At 49.5% G+C, this 27350-nt stretch overlaps 10 protein-coding genes across 10 annotated transcripts; 6 read left to right on the top strand and 4 right to left on the bottom strand.

Annotated features, from left to right (window-relative positions):
- Positions 1 to 416: 416 nt before the first annotated feature.
- FMAN_04991 (uncharacterized protein) lies at positions 417 to 1949 on the bottom strand (the record flags this gene model as incomplete). The annotated part of the gene is made up of 1 exon (XM_041828235.1): positions 417 to 1949. The coding sequence occupies one exon, from the start codon at positions 1947 to 1949 to the stop codon at positions 417 to 419; it is 1533 nt and encodes a 510-aa protein (XP_041679118.1).
- A 4700-nt stretch (positions 1950 to 6649) lies between these two features.
- FMAN_04992 (uncharacterized protein) lies at positions 6650 to 7734 on the top strand (the record flags this gene model as incomplete). The annotated part of the gene is made up of 3 exons (XM_041828234.1): positions 6650 to 6975; positions 7031 to 7485; positions 7538 to 7734. The coding sequence occupies 3 exons, from the start codon at positions 6650 to 6652 to the stop codon at positions 7732 to 7734; spliced, it is 978 nt and encodes a 325-aa protein (XP_041679117.1).
- A 1072-nt stretch (positions 7735 to 8806) lies between these two features.
- FMAN_04993 (uncharacterized protein) lies at positions 8807 to 9376 on the top strand (the record flags this gene model as incomplete). Its single annotated transcript, XM_041828233.1, has 3 exons — positions 8807 to 8837; positions 8884 to 9071; positions 9119 to 9376. 3 exons carry the CDS (start codon positions 8807 to 8809, stop codon positions 9374 to 9376), a joined length of 477 nt encoding a protein of 158 aa, XP_041679116.1.
- A 422-nt stretch (positions 9377 to 9798) lies between these two features.
- FMAN_04994 (uncharacterized protein) lies at positions 9799 to 10753 on the top strand (the record flags this gene model as incomplete). Its single annotated transcript, XM_041828232.1, has 2 exons — positions 9799 to 10004; positions 10048 to 10753. The coding sequence occupies 2 exons, from the start codon at positions 9799 to 9801 to the stop codon at positions 10751 to 10753; spliced, it is 912 nt and encodes a 303-aa protein (XP_041679115.1).
- A 712-nt stretch (positions 10754 to 11465) lies between these two features.
- On the top strand, positions 11466 to 12561 carry FMAN_04995 (uncharacterized protein; the record flags this gene model as incomplete). Its single annotated transcript, XM_041828230.1, has 3 exons — positions 11466 to 11484; positions 11532 to 12115; positions 12166 to 12561. 3 exons carry the CDS (start codon positions 11466 to 11468, stop codon positions 12559 to 12561), a joined length of 999 nt encoding a protein of 332 aa, XP_041679114.1.
- Positions 12562 to 13006: 445 nt separating this feature from the next.
- On the bottom strand, positions 13007 to 14178 carry FMAN_04996 (putative succinate-fumarate transporter; the record flags this gene model as incomplete). Its single annotated transcript, XM_041828229.1, has 4 exons — positions 13007 to 13160; positions 13212 to 13920; positions 13991 to 14038; positions 14118 to 14178. 4 exons carry the CDS (start codon positions 14176 to 14178, stop codon positions 13007 to 13009), a joined length of 972 nt encoding a protein of 323 aa, XP_041679113.1.
- Positions 14179 to 16876: 2698 nt separating this feature from the next.
- FMAN_04997 (uncharacterized protein) lies at positions 16877 to 21265 on the bottom strand (the record flags this gene model as incomplete). Its single annotated transcript, XM_041828228.1, has 1 exon — positions 16877 to 21265. One exon carries the CDS (start codon positions 21263 to 21265, stop codon positions 16877 to 16879), a length of 4389 nt encoding a protein of 1462 aa, XP_041679112.1.
- A 778-nt stretch (positions 21266 to 22043) lies between these two features.
- FMAN_04998 (uncharacterized protein) lies at positions 22044 to 22792 on the bottom strand (the record flags this gene model as incomplete). The annotated part of the gene is made up of 2 exons (XM_041828227.1): positions 22044 to 22343; positions 22394 to 22792. 2 exons carry the CDS (start codon positions 22790 to 22792, stop codon positions 22044 to 22046), a joined length of 699 nt encoding a protein of 232 aa, XP_041679111.1.
- A 1370-nt stretch (positions 22793 to 24162) lies between these two features.
- Positions 24163 to 26066, top strand: FMAN_04999 (uncharacterized protein; the record flags this gene model as incomplete). The annotated part of the gene is made up of 2 exons (XM_041828226.1): positions 24163 to 24308; positions 24356 to 26066. The coding sequence occupies 2 exons, from the start codon at positions 24163 to 24165 to the stop codon at positions 26064 to 26066; spliced, it is 1857 nt and encodes a 618-aa protein (XP_041679110.1).
- A 582-nt stretch (positions 26067 to 26648) lies between these two features.
- Positions 26649 to 27305, top strand: FMAN_05000 (uncharacterized protein; the record flags this gene model as incomplete). The annotated part of the gene is made up of 3 exons (XM_041828225.1): positions 26649 to 26828; positions 26883 to 27124; positions 27176 to 27305. The coding sequence occupies 3 exons, from the start codon at positions 26649 to 26651 to the stop codon at positions 27303 to 27305; spliced, it is 552 nt and encodes a 183-aa protein (XP_041679109.1).
- Between the last annotated feature and the right edge of the window lie 45 nt (positions 27306 to 27350).

The raw sequence follows: 27350 nt of genomic DNA, 5'->3' as shown, positions 1-27350 counted from the left end.
GACGCAGAGCTTGAAATCGCGGGGCACGGTTGCCCTGAAATTCCGCTCCGATTTTACCCCTCCATCCATGTCAGGCCACGATAAGATAATGAATGATTGGATTCAACTTCATGCGACTTTCATTAGAGTCATAGCTAAACAAATGCTCTTAGAAAGGAACCAATTCTTGGATCAATTTGTATTGAAGATTGAACAGACTAAAACGCTATTGCTGACCATTTAAAACACCAGGTGATATTTGCCGAACCTTTTCACACTTTACATGAAGTAACCCCTCTGAGGTCCTTCAGAGCAAACCAACCAAATTAATAAAGAACCGAAACTAGACATAGCTTATTTTGATGCGCCGTAGTTGTGAGACAACTCCCTTGAGAAGTCCATACAACATGCATTAGAGGGGTATAACAAGGAAAGATCTAGACGTTGTGGTCGCCAGGGTTCATCTTCATGTCGTTGGTGCCAAACTTGCCACCGTTCAACTTCTTGCGGGCGATCTCCTTACGCCACTCAAACATGGTGTTTGGCTTGTCCCTAATGGTCTGGCGAAGCTTCTCGTCACTTCGCTTCATCCAGGCATTGGAAGAGGCAGTGCTGACAGGGTAGAGAGGCATGCTGTTGTGGCTGAGGAGGAATGCATCCGGCTCGCGCTTATCATGAGACGCAATAATATCCATATCAGCCGCAATCTGATCGCAATAGATCTCAAGAGGGAGATCGTTGACGTCGTGTCCAAAGGGGTTCTCGATTTCTTGGCCAATGAAAAGAAGTCCGAAAATGATATAAGCGGCAACAACAGAAGCCGGAATCGTGATATAATCGAGCTTATCGACAAGCTGGAAGGGAAGGACAAAGACGTAGACAAAGGTGATCTGGCTGATAGCAATGGTGTAAGCAATGGGGAGAGGAGTGTTGAGAACACGGTCACAGCCAGTCATGCAATCGTTCATCATGGTGAGGTGGTTGTAAGCAAGAGTCTGCTGCATTGGGACAGGGAGTTGCTCCTGAGCTACCATTCGATCAATGGTGATGGCAAGATGGTTGAGAATCTCGAGGGGGAGGTTGCCAAGAGGCTTGTCGGTCTTCTTAAGAGCCTTACGGGGGTTGCTCTGAGCAAACGACACACCAAGGTACTCTCCAACAGACTTGAACATGTTCTTCTTCTTGATAGCAGGACCATCAGGATCAGCGACAGTAGCATCCTTAGCAAAGGTGTTGAGATGGCCGATGAGATGTTCCAGATCGGGGTAGGCACTATAGGGCTCAAATCGAAGGGCATGCTTGAGAGAAACTGAGAAAGCAACAATAAGGTTCATCGCGCCAATCTTCTTGAGGATAGTCTCACGGGGGTCTTGGTCTGCGACATCCTTGGCGTGAATCCAGAAGATACGGCCCAGTGTCTGAGAAGCCATGGTGAGCATACCCCAGTACCGGCGACCTTCTGCGTAACGCTCGTACGCAGTCGAGGATCGGAACGACAGACTAAGACCGACGACGAAACCCAGAATGGTAAGCAGAACCGAGTCGACATGAATATCGTGGACCTTCTTGTGGATGAGGGTAATGGCGGTCGACCAGGCGCCAATAGCGACCAGAGGGATAATCAACTTGGGCATGATAGAGCCGTGCATCTGCAAGACGAGAGGCCATTTCGAGTGCTTCTGAATATCACGAGGACCCGTGAAATAGTCATCAATGTCGAGGGAGGTCTGCTTGCGGAAAAGAGCCGGGTTGACGCCTACGGCGGGAGAAGGGGGAGAGCGAACATTGTCGAGGGGGATTTCGAGACTGTGCAGGCGCTTCTGATCGGAAGTGTCGAGGCTCCGAAGACGCGTAGGATCATTGTTAGGGGACTGCGGCTTCTCCTGGGTCTCAGTGTTGGTGTCAATTGTTGGTCTGTTGACGGCCGTGGTGGCTGTATGGCCAGAAGTAGCAGAATAGCTATCGCCCATGATGCCGATTATCGCGTTCGATGTCGATGTATTCAAGAGATGAGAGAGATGGGATCCTGCCAGCAGGCGTGCAAGGGTAAAAGGAAATTCAGTTCGATCAGAAAGATGAGAGAGGAAATAGAGAGAGGATGCTCAAAGGAAAAGCCAAGAGCAGTGGGAATCAGTGTATCACAAACGAGAGTGAGAATAGCAAGAGACCAGACGAAGGAGATGCACGCACGGGGGAGGGGCCTGGGTATTAATGAATCACGAAAGAGGAAGGGAAGAAAGTGGACAGGATGCTCCTGGCCTGATATGGGGATTAAAGCTCATCCATCTCCATCGGGAGAGCATCCCATTCCCAGGAGGACAAGGACGACAGCAAACAACCTAGGAGCTAATGGCTAAGGCTAAGTGGAGGTGGTCTCAATGCCGCCGCCACTCAGGAACGCTTGCAAGCCAGGGTCCCAGAGAGAAGCCCCCTGTAACGTCCTGGCGTTTCGTTCCCCTATTGGCTCGTGGCCACCACACCGGCGCTGCCGCTTCCAAATTTTGTGGTCTCAGCGGCAGGGCCCGCCTGGGCGAAAGCACTAAAAAGAGCCCTCCATGTGTAAGTCCTTTCTAGCGGAGAGAATTTTTCATACTGTGCTGTTGTCGTACCCGGACTCCAGTTATAACGGTCTCCATCCCAAGGAGGAGGGAGCAGTCAGCGCTACCTGGTCGAGGCCATCAAGACAAACGCACGACTAGAATTTTGAAACGCAGCTCGCCCCCTCTAATGCACGCTACCCTCTCCTCTGTTGGTTTTTCTTCTTCGTCTTGTGGGCGGCGGCAAAAGACAGGGTAAACAAGTTTAAGCAAAACATTCTCCACGAGTGAATACGATTCGTCATAAAGCCTCACTTGCGTGTTGTGATCATCAGAAACAGCGACCTCCTTGCTCTCTGTTTGGAGAAACTCAAACGCCATGTCTGGTTCTGAGACAGCAGAGATGCAGGTGTGTGACACTGCACAAGTCACGATGCATTATGTAATGGGCAATACAAGAGACGATCGAAAGTTCTAGGGGATGGCGAGACACTGATCGATCATGATGAACGGGATGGCATGCGAGTTTCAGGGGGCCGAAACCTAATTGGAGCCCTGACGCCTTATTCGCACTTCCGTATGTCCAGCAAAAACCGTCCACTGAACCGCGCTGTCTGTCGACGTCTCTGTATTCCCGCGTTTAGTTGAGCCAGGGGGCGCCTAAAAGTCAGGACATTCAAGGAATATGTCAGTGTAATGACTCTCGCCTCGTTCTCAATTGGCCGTTATTACCAAAGGAGGTCCGTGACGTGGTCAAGCTTCCACTATGAGTAACAAAGCCTTGCTCCCTTGCCCAAACAAATTGGGCATCTGTGAGCGAGAAGAAAAAATAGGCTGCACAGCCCCCAATCGGACGTCAAAGAACAAATGGATCCAATGAGCAACATTCGACAAGAGACATTCACGGTCTTCTGTCGTTCTCCTTTCTCGGACTAGGGAGACGGCGGTAGAATTAGGCTCGTAACTAAACTTCTACTGGCTCCGCTGAATCATCTAAATTTATACGAGATTCGTCACCTCATTGGTCTTGAATCTTCAACTGTTGCCGCATAGCCTTTGTCTCCCTTTCATCGAATAGAAGAGGGATCTTTATTGCCAGCACATAATCACTCATAATTCCGATCATATGGCAATCCTTTCTTTGTTTGATCAACCCTCGCTTCACTATTTCGACAACCTTCACACACAGTGTTCTTCACAGTCCAGCACAGCCCTCAAATCCTTGCGGAGCAATTTCTTGGAAAAATCTCCAGTCTCCACTGCGGGATACGCGTTGCACTAGAATACCAAGCTTTTTCTCTGATCTTGTTCTGGCGAGTCCATCTGTTGATCAATATTGTAGCTTATTCTCGTCTCCCCAGAAGCCAAGTCTCTCTTCTGTGACTTGGCTTTTTAGTAATTCGCGTCGATGCAAGTAAGATTGTTCGCCTATTCATGTCCACAGGCATCTGCACCTAATCCTTGGCTGCAGTGCACAAGAAAAGCCTCTTCCGCGTGATTGTTCCTTTTGGGTTTTAACTTTCGAGTTCATTGCCACTGCAGGTCGCCATTCTGCAGCCATTGATATGCGGATGCATGGCTGTTCACCTCATCAAGTCAATCCGATGTGAGGCGACGTCGAGAAAGGGAACAGAGAGGACCCACGTTTTAGCCCCCGTGTTGTCAAGCAAGGATTGTGACATGGGCAGCGGTTCAGTAGGGTTCACGCCTCATCAATATGCGGTCAGCAGCGAGCTGAAGTGTCACTAAAAGTTGAAGCCTGCCGTGATTCATATCAAGAATAATGCGTGCTCCGTATTTTCCGCGAAGGATCACCTTGAAAATGGGCAAATTAGGATCATTATTCTGTTCAACACAGGACATAAATTTTATTTTCATGCTTGGTCTTACTGCATGCCGGTATGGGTCATACCCAGGGCTTTCATTCGATACACGAATCCTGAATACCTTGGCGATATTGATCTCGCGAAATAGGAGACGATCGCGAACTCGGACTTTCTTGAACCCCGTACCGTGCCCTGTCGCCTGCAATTGACTTCCATGAGGAAAAACGAATGTTTCCAAACCTCACCTGAAGTTCCCTTCTGTGCTACAAAGTTTCTTCCCCAGATCCGTTACCATTCACCGTCGCTTGAGTTCCCTAACTAAAAACATGAGACTGGTGTTGTCGTTTCATCATCAGCCTCAAACCCTTCCCTTCCACATTAGGGCAAATTAGTCTGGCGATGGTGCGGAGAATTACATGGATCTCGGATTGGTCGACGGTGCAGCTTCGTAATAAGCACTAGCTGAGACAGGATGAGGTTGCAGGAGATTGGACTTTTGGAAAGCTGCGAATCGGCAGAGCCCCGGGATACGATGATATTTTTCTCATTTACAGAATATTGTATAAATTGCTGCACATGTAGCCGAGGCCTGAGAAACGCGGAGATGAACCAGGCACTATCCTCTAAGCCTCAATTTGGTCACTTCGGCTGCGTAAAGATGCTTTGAGCTTGAAGGATCAGACTGGGTCACTCGTACCCAGGCCCAGGCGAGGACTTGTCTATTGTCAATGCTGCCGGCACCCGTACTCTGTATTTCATGGACATTCGTTCCATTGCTTCGGGTATGCTCAAGGCACTCAATTATTATACTTATTCGTCTATCTCTAGCTATTTTCATCGGCACAGCTCTTTCATTCGACTGCGATAATCTCTACTGTTCCTTCAAGACGCCAAGCAAGGGGGTGAAGCCACAGGATATGGTATCCGAAGGCCATGACTGTTGTTTCCTTCAGGTGATCATTCTATGTGGATTTCGTGGGATCAAATGGGGGCGGAATCAGTGTCTGTAAGGTAAGTATCAATCGAGCGGCGCCCTGAGGATTTGGGTTCAGCAGCATGAGCACTCGAAGCTGGCAGCTGGGTTGTAGGAGCAGAATCCGTCTTACTAAGATAAAGCCCTATATGCAGCCGGTTCGAATAGTTTACATGAGCTCTGGGGGCCATCACGCTGCCAGCTTAACCTATAATCATAGGCGAACAGGTGATGGAGTTCTGGAACAAGGACATTGCACTTCAACCCCCAGTTTGAGATACTCCTTTTGCAAGGCTTTGTGTCCATAAAGCCCAATGGGGCCCGTACCATCAGAAGGGGTTGTGCTTCGTGATTCATTGTGTCACTGCTTTCTGCCTCGCCTACTGAGATATGCGAGCGGCCTTGTTGGTGGTTTGACTCCGTTGCGAGTTTGCAGGGTGGTCTTTTATTCCTCTCGATGTGTAGCCCAGCAGAGGCGCTCTGAGTGCTCAACCTGAGGTCCCGTTTGAGGTTGCGAGATCGCCGAGCTCCATGCGCTTGGGAGACTAACCAGAAGTTGGTGATCACGATCGTAGGGCTGAGTGGCAGCCCAAGCAGAGAACACAGAGACTCTGGCTGAATAAATTGGTTTCCAGCAGCTGTAAGGACACGCATTCAAGCTTACCCTAGGGGCGCACCATGATTTTTTAATCTGGACTATCAAACATGCGCGATCTTTCTTATGGCTCAAAGCAGCAATTGCCGAAGCTTATCATATTGAGAGGTATTGAGCTTGGTATGGTGGCTTGGAAGCTTCGTGGTGATCCAATCTTTGAGCGCCTGTGGTGATAAGCTTGATCGGTTTGCTACCCGTCACACCTGAAAGGTAAACTTTCTTCTCTGGCCGTTACGAGTGTAATCACTGAATGTGTATCATGATCAACACTCACTTCATTCCAAACCACGTCAATGATGCAGATGACGAGAAATAGTCCCTGATCTCCAATGATGAAGAAGCCAGTGGCTCGCTCTACGCACTAACACAGGGGATCCAATGAAGACGATCCACCAGATGCGGCCAAGCCACTGCGGCTTTGAAGGGTCTGGCTCTTGACAGCCCCAAAGCCATTCCATTCAAGGGCGAGCTCCCCGTCACCCTATCCCAGTTCAAGGGATAATCCTCAAGACCCCCTAAGAACAAAGTGCCTGACCACCAAACCTCGAGTATCGTCAACCCTTGCTTCAAACTCCGACCCTTTCGACTCTCATTTATCCCCCGTCGCCGCTCAAAACACTCATTGCCTTTTCGAATTCTACCTTTTCCGCGCGCCCATCTCGACCGCCATTGTTTCATCATGGCTGGTCATTGGAGTCCTCGACAGCGCACGAATCGCGCCAACACTGTCGGCGCATTTGTCTTCTTCGTCGTATTTATCTACTTCTTCCGCGACACCTTTTTACCCTCGAACACGCCGGCGCGAAAACATAGAAATGACTACTCTCATATGGCCCTGGGCGACAACGACGTCGAGATGGTGGTCGCAAGTATGAAGCATGAAAATGTTTCGTGGCTTGATGAATATCTCCCTGAATGGAAGAAGAACATTTACGTGGTCGACGACAACAAGGCCAAGTTGACTGTGCCTATGAACAAGGGTCGCGAGGCCATGGTCTTCCTGACGTATGTCTTTTTGTTCCCAATTCTGTATTCCTGGTACTGACATTTCTGCCTGCAGCTACATCATTGATCGATACGACTCCCTGCCCGGCAACGTCGTCTTCCACCACGCCGAGCGCTTCCAATGGCACAATGACAACCCCGATTACGATGCTCTCCCTCTTCTCCAGAACTTCCGTTTCGATAATTTAAAGAAGGTCGGCTATGCCAATTTGCGATGTGTCTGGGTCCTTGGTTGCCCTGCTGAGATTCGACCCATCAAGGACGAGGCTCCCGCGAAGGAGGGCGAACCTATTCACGCCCGCCATGTTTATAAGGCCGCTTTCCAGGAGCTATTCCCCAGTCTTGAGATTCCTGAGGAGGTCGGCGTCACATGCTGCTCACAATTTGCTGTTCGCCGTGAGACCATTCACTTGCGTCCTCGTGCCGAATATGTACGATTTCGTGAGTGGCTGATTGTGTCTGCTTTGGGAGATGACCTCAGTGGCAGAGTTCTTGAATACTCATGGCACAGTACGTTCAATGCCCACACAAAGTTACTCACTAATAAACTAACTTTTCATAGTCATCTTTGGCAAGCCCGCAGTCAATTGTCCAAACGCCGCCGATTGTTATTGCCAGAACTATGGCATGTGTGATCTCAAGTGCGAGGCAGATAAGTGTGAGGGCCAATACACACTCCCTCCCTTCTCAACCCTCCCTAAGGGTTGGCCCCAGCTCGGATGGAAGGGAGAGAACCGTGGATGGAAAGGACAACCATAAATAAAGGAGGGACAAGGATAATGAGCTCGCATCGCCTATTGGGAATTTACGAATGATGGGGGTTTTCTCGAAAGTCTGCACTGCATGTTTAATTTGGGGCCTTTCATGGGAAGTGTTTCGACGAAAGGGAAGCGCAAGTATTCCTTACTTCTGGGTTTCTGGAATTATTGGTTATGGGATGGGCGTCTAGGATTGGGTTGGGCAATCTGTTATGTCTGCACCAAGTAGAGTTTCTGTAACATCATCACGGAATAATTAAAAAGACCATTCAAATGATACACATGCTAGGGAAGGCAAGAAGCTCTATCCGTAAGCTCATCCGAGACAATGTAAATGATTAATTTCGAGGCCTACTGTGTCTACGAACTTTAGGTACCTAGGGGAGGAAAGAAAACTCGGCCCCCTGATCCTATAGACTTAGGTAACTTAGTATGGGTAAAGCTAGGATACTTTTGCTGAGTTTATTCTAACATATTTCAAGGTCTGTTGTTTTCTTGACATTTTGGGGAGAGAAAGTAAAAGTTACTTGCCCCTGAGGACACGGTATTTGTGAAAGTTCATGTAATTTAGAGTTCACTAACATACTGTCACATTCTAAAGGGATGCTGTATTATAAATTCAGAGATCTAGGGCTAAACATAAATACGGAATCAATTTGTTTACACCATTTGATAGAATCTATGCTATCTTGAACGAGTATCATATGAATACTATCCATAGATCATAGTCCTGTTTCCTGGTCTGAACCTTTTGTTGTCTAGTAAAGAAACCTCAGAGAGCAAGAAACCTAGAACCTTGAGTCTACTAAAATAAATCAGTAAAAGGTATCCTAAACTTATGTTACGTTACCTGAGCATTTTTGTCATCTAGGATTACGGTCCCCCACCTCCACTCGGAATTGGAGCCCCACCCCCACTTCTTTCAAGCTCAACCAGAAGCTCCTACCATATCAAAGCTCACCTTTACAACATATTCACAGCCTCACAAACATCACACTTACAATTATTCATCGAAACTTGGCAGGTCCATAATAATCCCAAACCACAATACTATAAATAGTCAACATTTCAAGATGGATACATCAAGTCCCACCAATCTGATGGGTAAGATCTTCCTGACCGAATATTATCACATTGTTAACATCATCAGACAAGCATCAAAAGATCATCTCCGAGATCCTCAGGTCCTACCGCGATTTGATGAATTGTGTCACTGTAAATGGCATGGACAAGGAGAAGCAAGGCGACTACGAAGCCCAGGCGAATAAACTGAACTACAGAGATCCCGATACAATGGCAGCCGCCGGCCTAAGAACACAAAGAAAGTTTGACGAGCTCGTAAGTTTACAGAGCACAATCGGAGCACCGTCACTGACATCGAACAGTACGAGAGCATCAAGGAACTACTTGCTCTGACTCGTACAATCAAAGAGCTCTGGGTATTTGGACCTGTCGACAGAGCTGATGAACATCGCAAAGAGAAGGAGGAGCAAATTGACCGTGATATTGGTGAAATCACTACCCTCTTCAACAAGATTGACGCGAATGCGATGCGAGAGCTTGCGGAAAAGAATGGCGGCACGTGGGAACCTCAAGGAGAAGCTGCTTTGACATCAGCAGCGCCTGCCCCGACAGGAAATTAGAGAGTCATCGGGGCGACTCGGCGAGATTCATCACATTCAGTCAGTAGTCTGGGCACATTGGGGCGTGAAAGCCCGGAGGATGATAGTTATTAGGTTGGTGTTCAGTATCATGAGGCAAAAGGCCTTCGGCGTTTTCGGACTGTGTTCAAAATTACTGCGATAGTAAGGTAGGTAGGTAGGCGCGGGCACAGCTCCTACCCTCGTCAGAAGAAATCTGAACCTCCTTCCCGAACCACGCGCAAACCACGCCCTCAACCTCCTTCCTCACTTCAAATTCTTCTCCTTCTTCTCATACTTCTTGTTCCTCCTCCATTACTTTTCTCTTTCCATCTTCTTGTCAATATCCCCCACCATAAACCTGAACCGCGAAACTCCTCTCGTTTGCTCTTCACATCCATTTCCGTGCTCTACTTCATCTCATCATGTTTTCTCATCTATTGATCGCTGCCTTTAGCGTCACGGCTGCCCTTGGCCAAACATCTTATGGAGAGCAGTTTAAGTACTGGGGCTGTGCCACTGTTGACGCTGCGGGCTTCAGCAACCCAGTTCCCCTTCCCAACGGGATCTTGACTCCTGGAGCATGCCAAGACGCTTGCGCTGGCCACATGTTTGCTGCGGTGTCTCCTGAGTAAGTTATTACACGATCATCAAACGAAGACTAACATTTTCAGTGCTTGCCGTTGCGGAGATGATGCCAACGCCATCAAGTCGGTCGACGAACACTCCTGCAACTACCCGTGTACTCAAGACCCCAACTCTCCCATGTGTGGTGGAATCTGCCCCGAAGGTACTCCCAGCATCTCGAACTTGTTCATCATCGAACCGGCCGAGCTTCAGGCTTCCGAACCTGTGCCTCAGCTAGAAAACCCGTTGAACCAGCCTATGTCTATCAATGCTGTCCCCGCCTCCATGGCTCCACAGGCTTCATTTGCGTCTGACGCACTCCCCGTGGCTACATCGTCTCCTCTGCCAGGCGTCCCCGTTCCTCAGAGCGAGGCTGTTCAGCAACCCCCTGGGACATCAGTTACCCCCCCATCGTCGACTTCCATTCCATCTGATCCTCCCGTTACCTCGCCCGATCAGCCTGAGCAGTCACCTCCACAGTCGACCATCAACTTCCCGTCTACTCTCACGCTGCCTTCGACTGTATCCCCATTGGCCCCAGCAGCGAGTGCCCCAGACTCTACGCGGGAAATGCCTGGAATTCCACCCAAGTCTCAAACAGAGCCTTCCACAAGTGAGACCTTGGTGACAGAGACGGGCCCTCTTCCCACCGTGTGGCCAAGCCAGGTGGATGTGTCAGGGTCGAGATGTTTTGAGATCTCGATGCTGCCCACATTTGGCGGTCTCCTGTTCATGGTTATCATGGCTATTTAGTGATGAGGGATAACAATCCGACTTTGCATTCAAATGCTCTTGGAAGCACCAAAGGGAAACAATGTCTAGGTAGCTGGATGGTATTGTGGTTGATATCAAGCAATCTTGAGGCCGTCTAGGTCAACAGTGTACAATATCTTAATGGGAGGAGAAAAGAATACACGGCTTCTAAGGCTGTTTAGATCATTTGTTCAATGCCGATTTTACTGTGGCAGTCAACTTAATCGTGTAATGGTGCTTTTCCCCTGACCTGTGATTGCAGGTGCTGGAGTTGAACGTCCGCCAGATCTCATTTTGAATAGAGCCTTTCATTTATGAATCTCATATAGTCAGACTCCTCGGATTCAAATATTTTATAGGACAACAGCCGTCTTAGGGGAGGATAAAACCTCAGAACTTTAGTCCTAAGGAATAATACGATTTAGATAATTTAGTATAAATCTAGCCCAGGATTGGAATGCCCTTTATCAGGTTTATTTTAATATCCTCTATTTAGGCCTGATATTTTCTTGCTCTTCAAGAAGGTCTTAGAGATTTGACGAATGTAGGGTAAGCAAACTGAGACATCTGACGTAAATGGAATCAATGCATGAATGGCGGCCCCACTAGAGCTCCAAGTGCCAACGCAGGGGAAAGTGGCGGGGTAGAGCTGACGACGGAGCAACCCAAGACAACATCGATACCTACACCTACAACCCATGAGATAGGCAAGATGCAGTCCGGAATATCAGGTAAGACTATAGAGACTCTAGCGGTGGATGCCTGCTGACAATTGCAGCCTCTCAGGAGCTGCAGGACCAGTTCAACTCGTTGCTGTCGTCGAACGATACCTTTGGCCTCCTTGCAACCATTGAGAAAGAGGCTCTGGTTCCCGTTGCTACGATCCCCTCAAAGTCAAGCTCATTCTCCGATAACCTCTCTGACCTCGAGCCTCACCTTAAGCCTGATGCCGCTCTCTACATTATCCTCCGTCGCTACGACACCGCCCCTCGATTCCTAGCCATCACCTATGTCCCCGACTCGGCCAAGGTGCGCCAAAAGATGCTATTCGCTTCAACACGCTTGACTTTTGTGCGTGAGCTGGGAACAGAGCATTTCAGAGAGACTATCTTTGCTACGACAGCTGAGGAATTGAGCGTGAAGGGCTTCGAGAAGCATGATGCGCATAATAAGCTGGATGCACCGCTCACCGAAGAGGAGCAGCAGTTGGGCGAGGTCAAGCGTGCCGAACAAGAGGCGGGATCAGGAACAGGCCACAAGGAGATTCATCTTAGCAAGAACTTTGCTATGCCTATCTCCGAAGACGCTGTTGCTGCTCTGAAGGAAGTTGGCCAGGACGGAGGCCGAATCGTGACGATGCTGGTAAGTACTTGAACCATGAACTGATTCCACATAAACTAACCCCTCTATAGAAAATCAATCCCGATACCGAGGTGGTGGAGCTTGTCCCCGAGGCACCCATTCCAAGCGGAATCGCAGAACTGACGCAGGCCATCTCCTCAACTGAGCCGCGGTTCACCTTCTACCGCTACACTCACACGCACAACGGCGCCGAGTCGAGCCCCATTCTGTTCTTCTACACCTGCCCGTCGACACCCGGAAACAAGCCCATCAAGTTCCGAATGATGTACCCCCTGATGAAGCGGTCCGTTCTGGAGGTCGCTGAGCGGGAGGCTGGTCTTAAGCTTGAGAAGAAGTTTGAGGTTGAGGAGCCTAGTGAGATTACCGAGCAGTCGGTTTTGGAGGATTTGCATCCTAAGGTTGCGGCCCGACAGGGCTTTAGCCGACCCAAGCGACCTGGTCGATGAATCTAAGTTCGTGAGATCTGAGTCAGTACGGTGAAACGTTCTTTTTCAGCGCCTACAGTTTGAAACGGGTTTAGATAAACGTTAAGATTGATACACAAAAAAATTCAATTGCCCAAGCTACAGATGCTGGTATTTATCCAAGATGCATGCACGCAATAAGAACCCAAGCCGCCCTTCACTCCAATGCATGGTATACTTGTCCGCTCTCTATCCTCTTCATCCTTCTTTTTCCTTTGTCCTCCTCTCATCTTGCTATCTTAGATCGACTCTTCAGCTTCCTTCACAGCAACTTGCACTGTGAATTGGTTAGAAACTGAGACGATCTAAAGCGGCTTCCAAGGTATATGTTTGACTGGCGTTCTCGTGGTTCGTCCTTCTGGGTAAAAGGGTTCCCCAACAAAGAGCTTCAGTTTATGATCGTGATTTCGTGGTTTGCGCCACTGCTTTATTCCTCGTACTTGCCTCCGACCAGTGAGATGTTGCTCTTTTCTAGCTTATCCTTGAGGAACTCGTAGACGGTGAAGGTGACGGCTTGACCGGGGGCGACACGCATGATTCGAGGTGTGATACCCTTGTAGAAAGCGTGAATTCCTTCTTGCCTTTGAAGAGTCAGTATATCAATCTTTGCCGTCTCAAAATGTGTGACTCACTTGAACATGTCTCCGGCAATTCGAGTGATTCGTGTCCAGGCGCTGACTCCAGGCTCAGCAGTAGCCTTTTGCAGACGAGTCTTAATAGTATCGATAGGAGCGTTGCTCATAGGACCCATAGCACCAGAAACAAGACCGATGAGAGTAGTCTGCCAGTTGGGCAGGTTTGTGTTCTCATACTGAGGCTGCCACTTCTTCAACCAATCCTTAAAGTAGCTGTATGCAGTAAAGTTGACAGCCTGGTTAGAACCCTGTCTCAATGCCGTCAAGCTCACACCGCGGTACAGCGCGCCGAAACCCTCCTCCTTAACAACAGTGTACAGCGCATGCGCAGCATTGCGATACTTGGGGACGTCGAGGGGATCAGCCATGGAGTGGTGCTGCGCCTGGAGACGAATCTTGATGACCTCCATGGGCGTGACGACGGCGACGGCTTCTGTGACACCGGCTGATAGACCGGCGATGAAGGTAGCCTTTCCAGAGACGACGCCAGTTGTGGGATCAGCGAGGATCTGCTTGTACCACTCAAAGGAGGTGAAGCGGATGGCCATCTTTGGCACGATGCCTGTGAGAACAGCGCCGAGACCCTTGTAGAGACCCAGGGGTGTCTCCTTTGCGATGATGGCGGCGCCCGTCTTGATGAAGCCGCGCTTGGGGGCACCTGGTTGGCGCGCGCGCCTTGAAAGCTGCATGCGGACTTTGATTGTGTCTTTTTTATTTCACATGTTAATCACTTTTTCTTGGTTGTAAGACTTTTTGGGTTTGCGACTGGAGCTTACCGAGGGGATGACATGCGAGAGCTTCCATCATACCAGCACCACCACCAGCTGCGACTCATGTTAGCTTCCGTACAATTGTGCATGGAGAATTGGCCTCTGAGAACCGTTTTCTTTGGCTGCGACATACCAATGAGGTTGACAGCCGCTGAGGGCGGCTGTTTCTTTCCATTTCCATTCTTTGAAGCCATTGCGACAGAATTGATCTCTCGGTCAATCTTGCGCCGAGTCAAACAACAACAACTATTTCAAAATCCAAGAGTTTTGCGCCGAGTTCGTAGAGCCGAGGTTCGGATCGGTGGATGATTGATTTTATTTACTTTAGTCTAGCTTCGAGAAGACAAGAGGAACAGACGGACGGGACAGAGAAAAAGGGACGAAAAAGTGAAAGAGAGGGCTAAGAGGAGAGAAGAGAAACAAGAGCGGAAATCGGAGGACGAGGGAAACAATTTAAAGAGTAGAGAAGAGTAGAGCAGCATATGCCATGACCACGATCCATGTCGGCGATGGACCGAGTCTAGTAGAGGGTCTAATACTCACACACCTCAAAAGGTTATGATTGAAGTCCGGAGAACCCCACATTGTGAACTAGAACTAGATTACGGGGAAAAATAAGTTGGAGTTGGGGAATGGACGGGGACGGGATTGGGGGTGAGAATGGAAGACCTCGGAGGATGCCTTGGCAATGAATTGGCTGGAGACACGGCATTCAAAGGCGTGATTTGTGTGAAATGATATTATTGAGCATCTTGATTGCTCTATCTACAACATGATCTGTTGAAAAGACATGTTCATGAGCTGTATAACCAACTGCCAAAACGTATTCTCATCATGGCATGTAGATTCATGCCTTCACACTCTCTCTCCCAGATGCCGTCCCATCGCCTCTCACATGCAACTCCCCTAATCCCCTTCCAGAACCAACAAAAGGAACTCTCCCTCACAAAATATCCACGAACTCTGACGTCGGCCCTCAGCTCTGGGTTTCTTTAGACCGAGAGTCAATGGCCCCACCAGTGAGTGGTCCGGGCAGATGGAGGACCAGGGTTCAGAGCATCATTCCATGCGGCCGAGAATAACGAGCCTCTGACTGTTCCTTTAAGAGTGGCACATGCTACAACTGTAAAAAGTGTTGAAGGAAATAAGTCTGGTGATCACGAGCTTGGGATGACTCAATTTACGAGAGCGAGCTCGGTGAGAGATTGGTTCTAAGTGACGTCGATGCTCTTTTACCGACGGGTAGCCGAGCTTGTGATATTGCGGGGTCTGCTCCCCATTAGAATATCAACTTTATTCGTGAGGAGAAAGGGCAGAGCCGTGTATCATGACAGCCCCAGCCTAGGTAGGTGAAAGGAGAATTTACGTATTCATGATCACGAGCTCCAAGCAGGGACTCTCTTGGAATCATTGGTTCTCTTTCATCACTTCAACTATAGCTACCACCAATTACAATCCCCCACAGCTCTTTAATTCTAACGACACACCTTTAACCAAGACTCACGCCCTCTCCAAACGGCCATCGTCCGCTCGTCAAGGGGAGAAATAGAACAATAGCAAGAAAAAAAAGGTGAAGCGCATGACCGAGCTTTGCCGAGGTCTGCAAGTGGACTCAGCCTTCGATTTCCAGTTATTTCCATATCACTTTTATTAAAAATCTCAGGATCTGTTTTTTAAATAAATTTCCGGAAATGCTTCACCGTCGGGTAAAGACTCTAGCACTGCCGTGCCTGTAAAAGGGGAGGATATCGATTGCCGATGAAGGATATGCTTGCTATATGTAAGTGCCCCTCCTTGAACCGCGGAAATCGTGAGTATAAACTCTTCCGTGCTGTTCCGATAAGATTCAGGAGCGTTTAGAGACAAGGTTAGGCACGGATAGATGCCGATGTTATATGCCTTCCATGTTTCCATCGAACTCGGAGCTCGAGGTCGGAGTTTCGGAGGCTCGGATGTGAGGTCTGATTGGCTGTGTACCTGAGGCGCTTCCGAGAGAGTCTGAGAGTGTCGGAATGGGAGGGTCCACTTCGCGGAGCCGCGACGGTCAAAGGTTGTAGCCGACCCGGCCAGGAAGGTCTCCGCTAGACATTCACGGCTATTACTATTTCCACGATGTGTTTTGAAGCTATTTACTACTTCCTCACTTGACATGTTTGTGAATAGCCTCAGGTCTGTATCCATCTCAGGAATTGAGAACACGGTATAAAACGGAAGAGTCCCCTGTCATCAAATTATACCCGGATGCGACTTCAACCGCCAGGGTCCAAGATCATTAATTAGACTGATTTGACTGGTCCGCTTACCGCAAATCATGCTGTATCCACATCCCGATATTGCCCACCCCCAAAGTCTTGAATTTCGCCAGGGACTGACGATGGGGGATCTTTGGGATGAAACGTGGGAAGATTGCTGTGGCTCGTAATTATCTGCTACGTTCTTGATAATGTGATATTGTCTGTTGATATGCTTGTAAGACGAGATCCGACCTCACTGTGCTTTACTCTTTATATGCAACTTGATCATGGAATCATCCATGTCAAGTGAGGACAAACTTCCACCATGAGGTCTATGCACCGGATACTTCGTGTGACACGACTTACAAACAGACTGCCTACTCTAATGCCTGTTTCCAAAGGTCATTCGCAATGAACCATCTCATGACTATGAGTTGTATACCCCCATCTGTCGTGATGGAGACAGAGAGTTGCAAACAGACCAAGTACACCAAGTCTGCAATGATATAAAGCCAACAAGCCCGTCCACTCCTTTCACTTCAAACTTGAGGACATGCCATTTTATATACGCTTGGAGGTTATCCAACATCTCATTTCATCTTCAATCTGCTCATCTAAACTATAGCACCTGAATCGCAATAACTGGCACGACTTTTCCTTATATATCCGCCGCCTCCCCAGCATTTCTCCCTATATTATTCGCAGGCCCACACTCAACCACCCTCCCTCTATCCAGTCTCAAGCACCACGTCGCATCCTCCACAGCCTCCAACCGATGCGCAATCGTGATGACAGTGCTCTCTCTGAGTTCCTGCCTAAGGATCCTCTGCACCATAGCCGCTGTCCCACGATCAATTGATGCTGTTGCTTCATCGAGAATGACAAGGCCACTACGTCGCAGTACAGCTCGACATATACCTACGAGCTGTCTTTGCCCCTGACTCAGGTTCTTTCCGCCTGCGTCGATGCGGGTTTCGAGACCCCAGCCAGTACCGAGAACGCGATGGATTGCGTTTGTGCAATCTTGGTCGGAGAACTTGGCTTCTGGATCGATGTTGTCGTGTAATGTGCCGGGGAAGAGGATTGGATCCTGCTGGATGAACGTTACACGATTGCGGAGGGCTGTACGGTTGATGGAAGCGAGATTGATGCTTCCGATTGAGACAGCGCCTGAGTACGGCGCTTGTGTTACGAGGAGAGCGTTTGCGATGGTAGACTTTCCGGAGCCTGTTCGACCGAGAACTGCGCAAGTTGAGCCGCCAGGGATCTCGAATGATACGTTGTCCAGTACCGAGGGGAGGTCATCGGCGTACTTGAATGACATATCCTGGAAGCGTACACTATCGCATGGTCTGGGCCAGTCTTGAGGAGGCTCGATATCGCCGCTAGGTTCTTCTGGGATACGGTTCAGAGCATCGACTCTCTCGAGCGACACGGCGTCGAGTTGAAGAGCCGCAAACTTCTCACATAGTTGCTGAACAGCAATCATGGCGATGTTGGTTTGAGTCAGAACAAAACCGACTGCACTAGCTGGTGTGCCCATATATACCATGGAGAGAACAAGGATGGTTCGCATGATGGCTGAAGACATACCAAGTCTAAAGTCGAGCCAGAATGTCATACTCCAGAAGAAATGATCGTGCTTTTGGAAATCATCAACAGCTTCCAAGTGCTTATTTTGAAAGCGGCTCTCAACCTTGAGAGCACGAATCGTCACAAGACCATCCTGCATGACTCCAATGTTGGCGATGATGGGGGTCAGATATCGCATCTCCATTCGGCGTAGACAGCGAGAAGCGGGGACGTATATACGATAGAAGTATGCGAACAGAATGGCGACAACAAAGATGACTGCTACAAGAAAGATCTGATGTGTCATGATGGCGAAGAGACTCAGCGAGAGAGCGACCAGATTAAACACAAATTGCTCGAGGGGCGCAAGAATTCCACCATCGACCATGCCCATATCGGAGATGAGACGGTTCTTTAGTTGGCCTGTTGGTGTAATATCGTGGTAGCGGAATGACGCCTTGCTAACTCTGTCGATGGCGATTCTGAATAGTCGTCGAGCTGCGCGGATGCTGATCGAAGCGAGGAGGACTTGGGCTGAGGCGTACGAGAGGATCTGGGCGATTGATAGACCTGCGAGAACGTATAGCCATGGTCGAGGGTTTTGGCTGGGATTGGGAAGACCCCAATATTCGCTTTCGATGAGAGTTTCGAGGTTTGCAGATTCATGGCCCCATGCTTCGAGGAGTCGTGCTCGCGCAATATCGCAGTACCGAGATAGTCCATAGAACAAAGATAGAAACACCCATAGATGCCATCCTCCTGCGCCCATGTACCTAAGATAGATACCGATGGGGATAGCCCCTGTCTCGGTGACTTCTTCAGGAAGGCCCTTGTCGCTTGGAAGTTCTTCAGATACATGCTCATTGGGCATTTCGTGAGGTTGAACTTCAGCAGAGCTAGGGTTGAAAAGGTGAGGATGGTCGAGCTCTTCTTTGAGTTCTGTCGGAGTGAGAACATGGGCGTAGCCATCGTTGATATCAATAACTTGATCGGCGTGTCGAAGAACGAGATCATCGCGATGTGTAACGAGAACAATTGTTCGGGTCTTAGCCAACGGTCCGCAAAGGAAGCACTGAACGATATAGCTCGCTGTATCGTGATCCAACGCTGCAAGAGGATCGTCCAGAAGAAGAATTCGACAGCTACTATAGACCGCTCTCGCCAGTGCCACACGCGCCTTTTGACCGCCTGAGAGTCCGATACCGCCCTCCTCAAGCTTCGTTTGATCACCCATGGGAAACGTTGCGAAGTCAGGAATCAGCGCACAAGCACTAATAACTTCTCGATATCTCGTACTATCGAAAGATTCGTGAAAGGTAATATTATCCCTGATGCTCTTGTTCTGCAACCACGGAAGCTGCTGCGCATACGAGATTGGTTCATCGGCTCTTGAGAAGTGACCGCTCTTGTGCTCCAGTTCGTTGAGGATCGCAAGCAATAAACTAGATTTGCCCGAGCCAACTTTACCGCGCACGACGGTCAGACCCGTTGAGAACTTGAGGGTCAAGTCGCGAAGAACGAGATGGTCTGTCGAGGGGCGTGCGAAACTTGCTTTGTGGAACTCGATGTCGCGCGCTTCACAGCCGCTGAAGGCGTCTTCGTCTCGGTCGGGTTCTGACATGTATTTGTTGACACGCTCGACAGGGATAGTGCACTTCCAGACTGCAGAGATAAGATCGAAAGCTTCGCGGGTACTAGCCTCAAGCTGTGCAAATAGTTGTAGTGAAGGCCAGATAACGTCGTTGGGTAGACCGCGTCCAAGGATGAGTGTGTATAAGCAAATACTCGCAAACGGATAGACCGCGCCTCCAAAGACATTGATCGTGGAGATTGTAGCATTGACGATAGAAATATGAAACCTCTTCCTCATCTCGACATCCCTGAACCTCAGAATGCGATCTCTCCACGAGGATGTCCAGCCATTGAGCTTAAGCGGGCGACTAGCCTCTACGAAATGCGCAACAGCCTGAGCCCTCCGATCAGAATGCCCCGTTCGTTGACGTTCAAGTTTGATGACCTGCCGAACGAGGAGGGAGTTGCAGACGAGGAAGATGACCATGAATCCGAAGCCGACGCAAGATGGCCAACCCATTATGTCGATCAGGTAGTAGATTGTGACGATAACTTTGATGGGCGTTGCGACAACGCGAGGAAACTCCCAGAATCGCTGGGATATCTCATAAGTATCACCACGGATTAGGTTAACTACCTTCGCGTTTGAGGCTTGATGGTCTGGTGCTGGTTTCTCTGCTGGTCTGGATTTGTTGCGGCCGCAGCATTTGTTGAAGAACCTGTTGAAACGGTTTGAAGAAGTATTGCTCTCTCCAGTGTTTGCTGAGGGGTCTTTCTCTGTCATTTCGGATCCTGGGACGGCTCTCGTGAGGAGTTTGCTGAACAGGCCAATGAATGTCTCACCGCGACTTCGTTCGTAGGCCTTGCGAGAGTACCATCCTGAAGATGTCCTTGCGATTTGACGGACAGTGTCGATGCTGAGGATAACGACACACCAGAGCCCAGCTTCTGCAGGGTCGTTCTTGTCGAGAGACTGATAAAGCTTGCTTGTGAGACGAAGATTGGAAACTTCAGCGAATCGTTCCAGAATAGCAGCGAATGTTCCGATGAGAAGATCCAGACCGTTTGCTTCGATGAGGCATGGGAGGAGCTTGCCCTTGAGCGTTCGGAATACCTGGTGCAGCCTCCAGTGCTGAAACTCGTAGGGGAGCTGCCAGACGTCTTCGATGGCGATTTCTCGTTTTTGTGCGATTTTTGATAGGGGGTTTACCCATCTCATGGTCCAGAATTGGAAGAGGGTGAGGTTGTCTTCAGGACTTCGGACGTGGTTTGACGGAGCGGCTTTGGCGTTTCCGATATTCGATGAGCCCCAGAATGGGTTTCGTAGAGGCATGTTCATGATGACCAGAATTGCCAAGATCTCAAGGGTGAGATGACCAATGTCGAAGGGGTTAATTGAGTTGACCTTGAAGCTGAGGTAATAGATCGCTCTGAGAGTTAGAGTCGTTGCCATCATGAGAAGATACTGCAGCATCAACAACTTGGGAGCTTGGACAGGTCGACCCAGAACCGTAATTAGCGCCGCAACAGTCCAAGGCACAAGCTCCATGAACGAAGCTTTGTGATGAGAATGAACAATAACAGAGCTAATGGCCAGCCCAAGCCCAATTAGGGCGATGAGCAAAAGACATAGAGTCCAAAAAGTCCATTTCCTCTTCTTGGGATGAAACGGTGGTGGTTCTTGTGCAAACGGTTGCAACCAGCGGGGAGTAAACCGTGATAACGGGGTTCGGCAAAGGTATAGCAAAAGTATCGAACATGAAGCTATATCAAGACTGAGCATAACGCCCACTTCGCGCTTTGGCCATGATGAACCCCATGCTGAGTACAGTGGCTGGTCTGTGGATATGTAATTGAAGAGCTGCTTCGAGAAGCTGGCGTGGTAGAGGTCTACAGCTGCCATACTGGCAAACAGCCAGAGTTTCAAGATATATCAACTGGATAAGGATTTAGCTCATCAAGTTTTCGAGATAAACGGCGAGAGTCAAAATGGAACGTAACAAACGGAGACTGAAAGCGTAGTAAATGGTGGTAAGATGTCAATGGGCGCTAGAATGGCTTGGTAGGTATACAATGGCTAGGGAGATTGGAGACATAATAAAGCAAAAGCCGTTTGTACGGAATAGAGACGTGAAAAACATACAAATGGGCGTTTGTTATGTTATGTTAATCCGGGGGAGCTGGGCGATTCACACATGGGAAAAAGTTTATTCGCAGGGCGTTACTGATGGGAAAAGAGAGCACAACACATAGAATGACGAATTATGAGCCATTGGCTTACAGTACAGAGATGAAACAATTCATATGAATCAGATGTTACAACGGGCATCGGTGTATCAATGGCAGGATAGAAGTGAGCGAGAGAAGAGACGCTGGCTGGCGGTGAATATGGATTTTCCGTCCCAGTTGCGGTCGACATCAGATCAGAGACCCTTGGATGTCCAATGAGATGCTAGTGGAGAAATATTGTCGTTGTTGAGCGTGGAGTATTTCTCCGGATACGGCTTGGTACAGCTAGATATTCGCTGATCACTGGCATGGGGGTTTGCATGTTAACGACTCAACGATGTTGGTGATCTGCAACTCAGAGGCACAGTGAAAATGAATTGTTTCGTCTTGTCCGTTCTGCTTGTGTGATTAAAAATACAACGCTCTCCCAACCAATGCCGTTCAACCTTTTTTTAAACAAGTAGAGCTCCTCCGGCAAACGCAATGGTCATTAGAGTTATCATGCCGACGCCGTTTGCTGACCAAGCCTGCAGCGCCGCGACAGCGTTGTCGCTCGTTGTTGAGGATGCAGCTGAGCCGGTGCCGGTAGCAGTGCCTGAAGCGGTGCCGCTCGATGAGGCATCGGCCTTGGAGTCGTTGCCGACAAGCGCGGAGAGTTTGTCGTCGTCGACGAATGAGGCCTTCACCGAGGTTGCGTTCTTGCAGTCGCTGGGAGGATCGGCCTTGCCCTTGACGAAGTTGGCAGCGATGCACTTGTACTTTTGTTAGCATTTTATTTATAAACTCTAGAGCAAGGACATACCTGGTAGAGAAGACCATCAACGGCGGAGGATACAACGTTCACCCAGCCCTTCTTGCCAGCGTATTTCTCGGGGACAGTGACCTGAGGCTGGCAAAAGGCACCAAGGCCGCTCTGCTGAACAATAGGAAAGACCTGCTCCCAATCGCCATCGGCCTTCTCGTTGAGGGTCACGCGGAAGAGCCAGTTGCCCTGCTGATGCGTGGATAGCAGAGCAATAGCCTCGCCGCCGACGTGGAAGTCAACGAGCTTGTCCTTGGAGAGGTCAGGCGTGAAGCCGCCGCAGGGGGACTCGCCCTCGTTGTCGTCCTTGAAACCGATGGTCTCGGGATACTTGACCTCGAAGTGGGCGAGGGAGACGCCGCAGAGGAGCGCGGTTGAGAGGAGAGTAGAGGAGCGCATTTTGATGTGTTTGGTGTTATGGGGAGTGTGTGGTTCGAGAGGGCTGAGGTGGGCGGCTGAGCTGCTTTTGTAGGAGTTGCGGATATTGGCAAGGGGATGAGGGAGAGGCTGAGCTAGTGGGAGCTGTGTTTCGCTAACAAGGTATGCTGCCTTACGGTGTTGGATATCAGGCCGTTGTCAGAGATGAGCTTCCATTGGGGGTCATCCAACTCAAATACTTGAACGTGATGGTATTGTTGACTTATGTAGTCAGATATTTTATCAGCTGGAGTTACACATATTTCCCGTTTCACAGCATGAATGCACAGCATCTGCAAACTCCCCATCATGAAAGCTACGTCATTGAGGCTCTGTGCTCCCATGATGAACCCTTCCATCAATGCAAGCCATCTTCACTAGCCTGAAGCAATTCACGCCAATTCCACATCAAACGTGCATCCGAAACACCCAAAGCCTCAAAAAAACGCCCATTCTTCAACGTCGAAGAGACTTTCCACTGCAGCGTCTAGCAGTGTAAGCCTCCATCGCCAAATGCCGTGTTAGTGGTGAGCACGTTTCGTTCTACCTACCCCAAGAGTCCAGACCTCGCAGGGGAAAAAACAGGGGTCCTTGACGTGCGGAGGAGCCAATCAGAATGGGAGCGTGCACGGACCTGAGGTTATTTGAGCAAGTTTTCTTGTCGTGTTAGTGAGCGAGTTTTTTGTCAGACCATGAATAGTTGAATTGCTGTGAGAAGGTTTGAAGATTGGTGATAAGTATCGGGTATTCGGCATGCACGGATAGAACGGATGCAGTTTTGGGGGAGATTTGAAAGAGATGGTAGTTGAGAGTTTGAGTTTTGGTAATTTTATGCGCAATTTGACGGTTGTTCGACGTTTCTACTGCCGGGTGTAGCCTCAAAGTATCAAGCTCGCATCGCTTGATTGCCCAATCTAAAGAGGTTAGTTGCAGATACAAGCGATCCGATGGGCATCTCGCCTCGTCTGGCAATCACACTCCGCGGGGTTAACTCTTCTTCACTATCCAACATCAGCACTCGGGCTCTTCATACCCGGCGACCTGTGACATTCACATCTTGTTCGATACAGTCACCGTCAGCCAAGAAGCGGTTTCATCATATCAACTTGCTCATTCATTCTCACTCGAGTGTCAACGAGTCACACAGTCAGAGGGAAACTGGACACTTGCACTCGAACAAAACTTGGCTTGTTTGCAGGTGACATGAGCAACTGAAGCGCAAGACCATACCATCATAGCAGCACTGTTCATGAGGTAGAGACACATCGGCTCTATCACGACGCTGGCCGTCTGAATCGTCCCTTCAACTCAAGTCACATCGAACCCGCGCCGGTGGCGCACCATAGCCCATCATGGATATGGACCACATGCATCATGACCCCGGCTTGCGGATGGATGTCAACTATGCCTTCGCTCGAGGATACTGGTATTCCATCGCTGGTGTCGTCGGCGCACTCGCTGCTATTCGTGGCATCAACTACCTCGACGCTCAGCAAAGGTATGTCGCTTGACGACCTCTTGCTAAACACGCTGACACTTTACCAGATTAAAAGCATGTCGCGATCCGTCAATAGACCATCCAACACGTCCACGAGGGGCATTTAGTCAAGCATGGGCGACAGCAACCGCTGTCGTCCGCGAAATGGGCCATCCGCAATACTATATCCCCATCAATGGCCTTCGATGGGCAACACCGCTTCCACTCGGTCGAATCATCGTCCTGGCATGTTATTGGGTCGTCATTGTCTATTTGATGAGCTGGCAGGTTTCAAAAAACGATGTATACTACTGGGAGCGCATCGGATATCGCAATGCATGGGTCACTCTAACCCAGTTCCCGCTACTCTACCTTCTGGCGACAAAGGTCAATGTTATCGGGTTCTTGATAGGGAGTAGTCATGAGAGGCTGAACTGGCTGCATCGATGGGTTGCGCGGACCATGTTTGTCACTGCGACGGTTCACGGCTTTCATTTCTGGACTATGTGGGTGCGCGCTGAGTTTCTGGACTACGCGCTTCAGATTATGCCGCTGGTCAAGTATGGACTCGCAGCATGGGCTATCCTGCTCTGGAACGTCGTCACTGGAATTGTTCCCATTCGAAGATTGTCATATGAGGTTTGGGTGGCTCAGCATGTGCTTACTAGTATCATCACGCTGTGGTTGCTGCACAAGCATATTCCCTCGAATGCCCGATGGCTTTTGTGGATGAGTGTTTCGTTCCTCGTTTTCGACCGCGCCATGAGATGGGTGCTTCTCCTTTGGCAAAATGCCCGTCTTCGACCACAAGGAACAGAATGTCAAGGCATGAAACACCTTGGGCATCGAGTCGTTACCCGCGTTGTTGGACAAGCCACGACTGTCGTTACCATCAAGGATGTACACTTCAAGTGGAAGGCAGGACAGCATATTTACCTCTGGGTCCCACGCCTTGGACCCTTCGAAGCGCACCCATACACAATCGCATGTGCGCACAAAGTCGAAGGCGCATGTTGCTGCAACAGTATACAGCTTGTCGTGCGCGCCCATAACGGATTCTCCAAACGACTACACGAGCATGCTACAAAGAATTCGGGATCCGAACTTACGGGCTTCGTATCAGGGCCATATGGCGTCCCCCCGAAATGGAATATTTACGAAACGCTGGTACTCATTGGAGCGTCAACTGGAGCCAGTTTCGTTGTCCCCATCCTCGAAAGTATTGCAGCAGCCCAAAAATCGAATTGCACACAAAGAGTCGAAATTATCCTCGTTGCGAGAACATCTCAAGAAATCCAATATTACGTCGAAAGGGCCGAAGAGGCTGGAAGAATGGTACGAGCCAAAGGCGTCGATGTAAGCATCCATATCGCCATAACAAGCTCCAATCAATCAGGTCCGGTCTTTAGTCGATCAGAGTCCTCAAACACAAGCGACTCGGACGACATCCAACCCGTCAAGGGACCAACAACAGGGTGCTGCTGCAGCGCAAACGGTCCAGACGAGAAAGGCTGTCCAAGCGACTCTCCCTGCCGCGGGAAGATAACCGCCACTGTTCCAGAGCTCATCCGCGAATACACGTGCAGACCAGACATCGAGGCCATGATTCGCGAGCCGGTGGAGCAGGCTTGGGGAGAAACAGGGGTCGTTGTTTGCGGCGGGCGCGAGATAGTGGCACGGACGAGGAATTGCGTGAGTCGTTTGAGCGATGAGCGAGCTGTGCATAAGGGAACAGGAGCGCAGGGGATATATCTGCATGTCGAGGAGTATTCATTTTAATTTAGGGTCGATAGGTAATGACGATGCGATGATTGAAGGCTGAGTGCAGTGAAGTGAAGTGAAGTGGTTGAACAGGACAGGGATTAGTCGGTGGCGGTTAGAATGTGGTGGTGGTGTGCTACGGCAACAAGCCCAGGTCTAGGCAAGGTACCTGGGTCAGGCCAGGGGGATCAAACAGAAGCCTCCACTGTCGGTTAACAAATACTGTACTACATGCATTGACGTATGATGAAACAAACACTCTCCTCCCTCCATCTTTCACTCTCGATATCGGGATACTCATTCCAATTCTAGCCCATCGTGGAATGCAAAACCGAGTCATCCAAATCCACCCTCTAAAGCCCCCGGCACGTCGATAGCTCCCTTTCACTAGCACTGGATACTACCCTCAACTAGGCTAGCCTCAGCCTCTCCAATTGGTTCCTCTCGCCTGACCCTTGAACCCCCGAATCGCCATTCCTCCACTTTCTCTTCATCACTTTATTTCCTCTCCAGCATCAACAACGCTGTGTCTCTCTTTTCCTTTTCTTTAAATGCTTCATCGCTGAGGCTTTTTTTTTTTTTTCTTTCCTTCAGCGCGCCATGCCTTCAAGGCCCCGGCGGCGTAATCGCCCGGAGAGGCTGTCGAGGCCTTATGCGATGGTGCACGCGGGTGTGAGATTGATTGCTTGGATTACCAGCCTCGCTTCGATTCTGATGCTCGCATTTGTTTGCAAAGAATGGCCTTCCAAGAGTCAGGTCATTATCGCTGGTGCTGTCGGTGTGAGTAACCCCTCTTCTCAGAATTTCTGGTTACGCAAAACTGACGTGCTCTAGTGTGCAATTGCAATGCTCAACGACAGCTGGGACGTGCTAGCAGTGACAGATGCTTCATTCACAGTCCCCAGATTAGCTACCTCGAGAAGAGTCCTGCACGACTTGTTCTCTCTAGCTCTTTGTGTTGGCGGAATCATCATGATGTGGGTATCAAACATCAACATCACCGATGACAAAAACGCCGAGCAGAAGCGTCAAGAACAGTGGCTCATGGCTGCCCTATGGGCTTTGATCGCCGTGGTGTAAGTTTCCCCCTCTTTGAAAGGGTCACGTTACTGATACGCGTGATGTAGTGGCTGGAGATTAATCTTTGCTGTTTGGGGATGTGTGGATTGTACTGGCGAGGCCAGACGTGCTGCGCGGAGAAGACAGCGACGGAGGGGGAGAGAGAATGATCCCTGGCGACAGATGGGGATTCTCTGAATAATGCGCTATTGTATTACGATTTGAAGTTTTGATGGCAGACGA

The sequence above is a fragment of the Fusarium mangiferae genome, assembly GCF_900044065.1.
Source record: "Fusarium mangiferae strain MRC7560 genome assembly, contig: FMAN_scaffold003, whole genome shotgun sequence".
Classification (NCBI taxonomy): domain Eukaryota; kingdom Fungi; phylum Ascomycota; class Sordariomycetes; order Hypocreales; family Nectriaceae; genus Fusarium; species Fusarium mangiferae.
The sequence above is the reverse complement of the archived record's forward strand: the minus strand, read 5'-3'. Positions and strand labels throughout refer to the sequence as shown.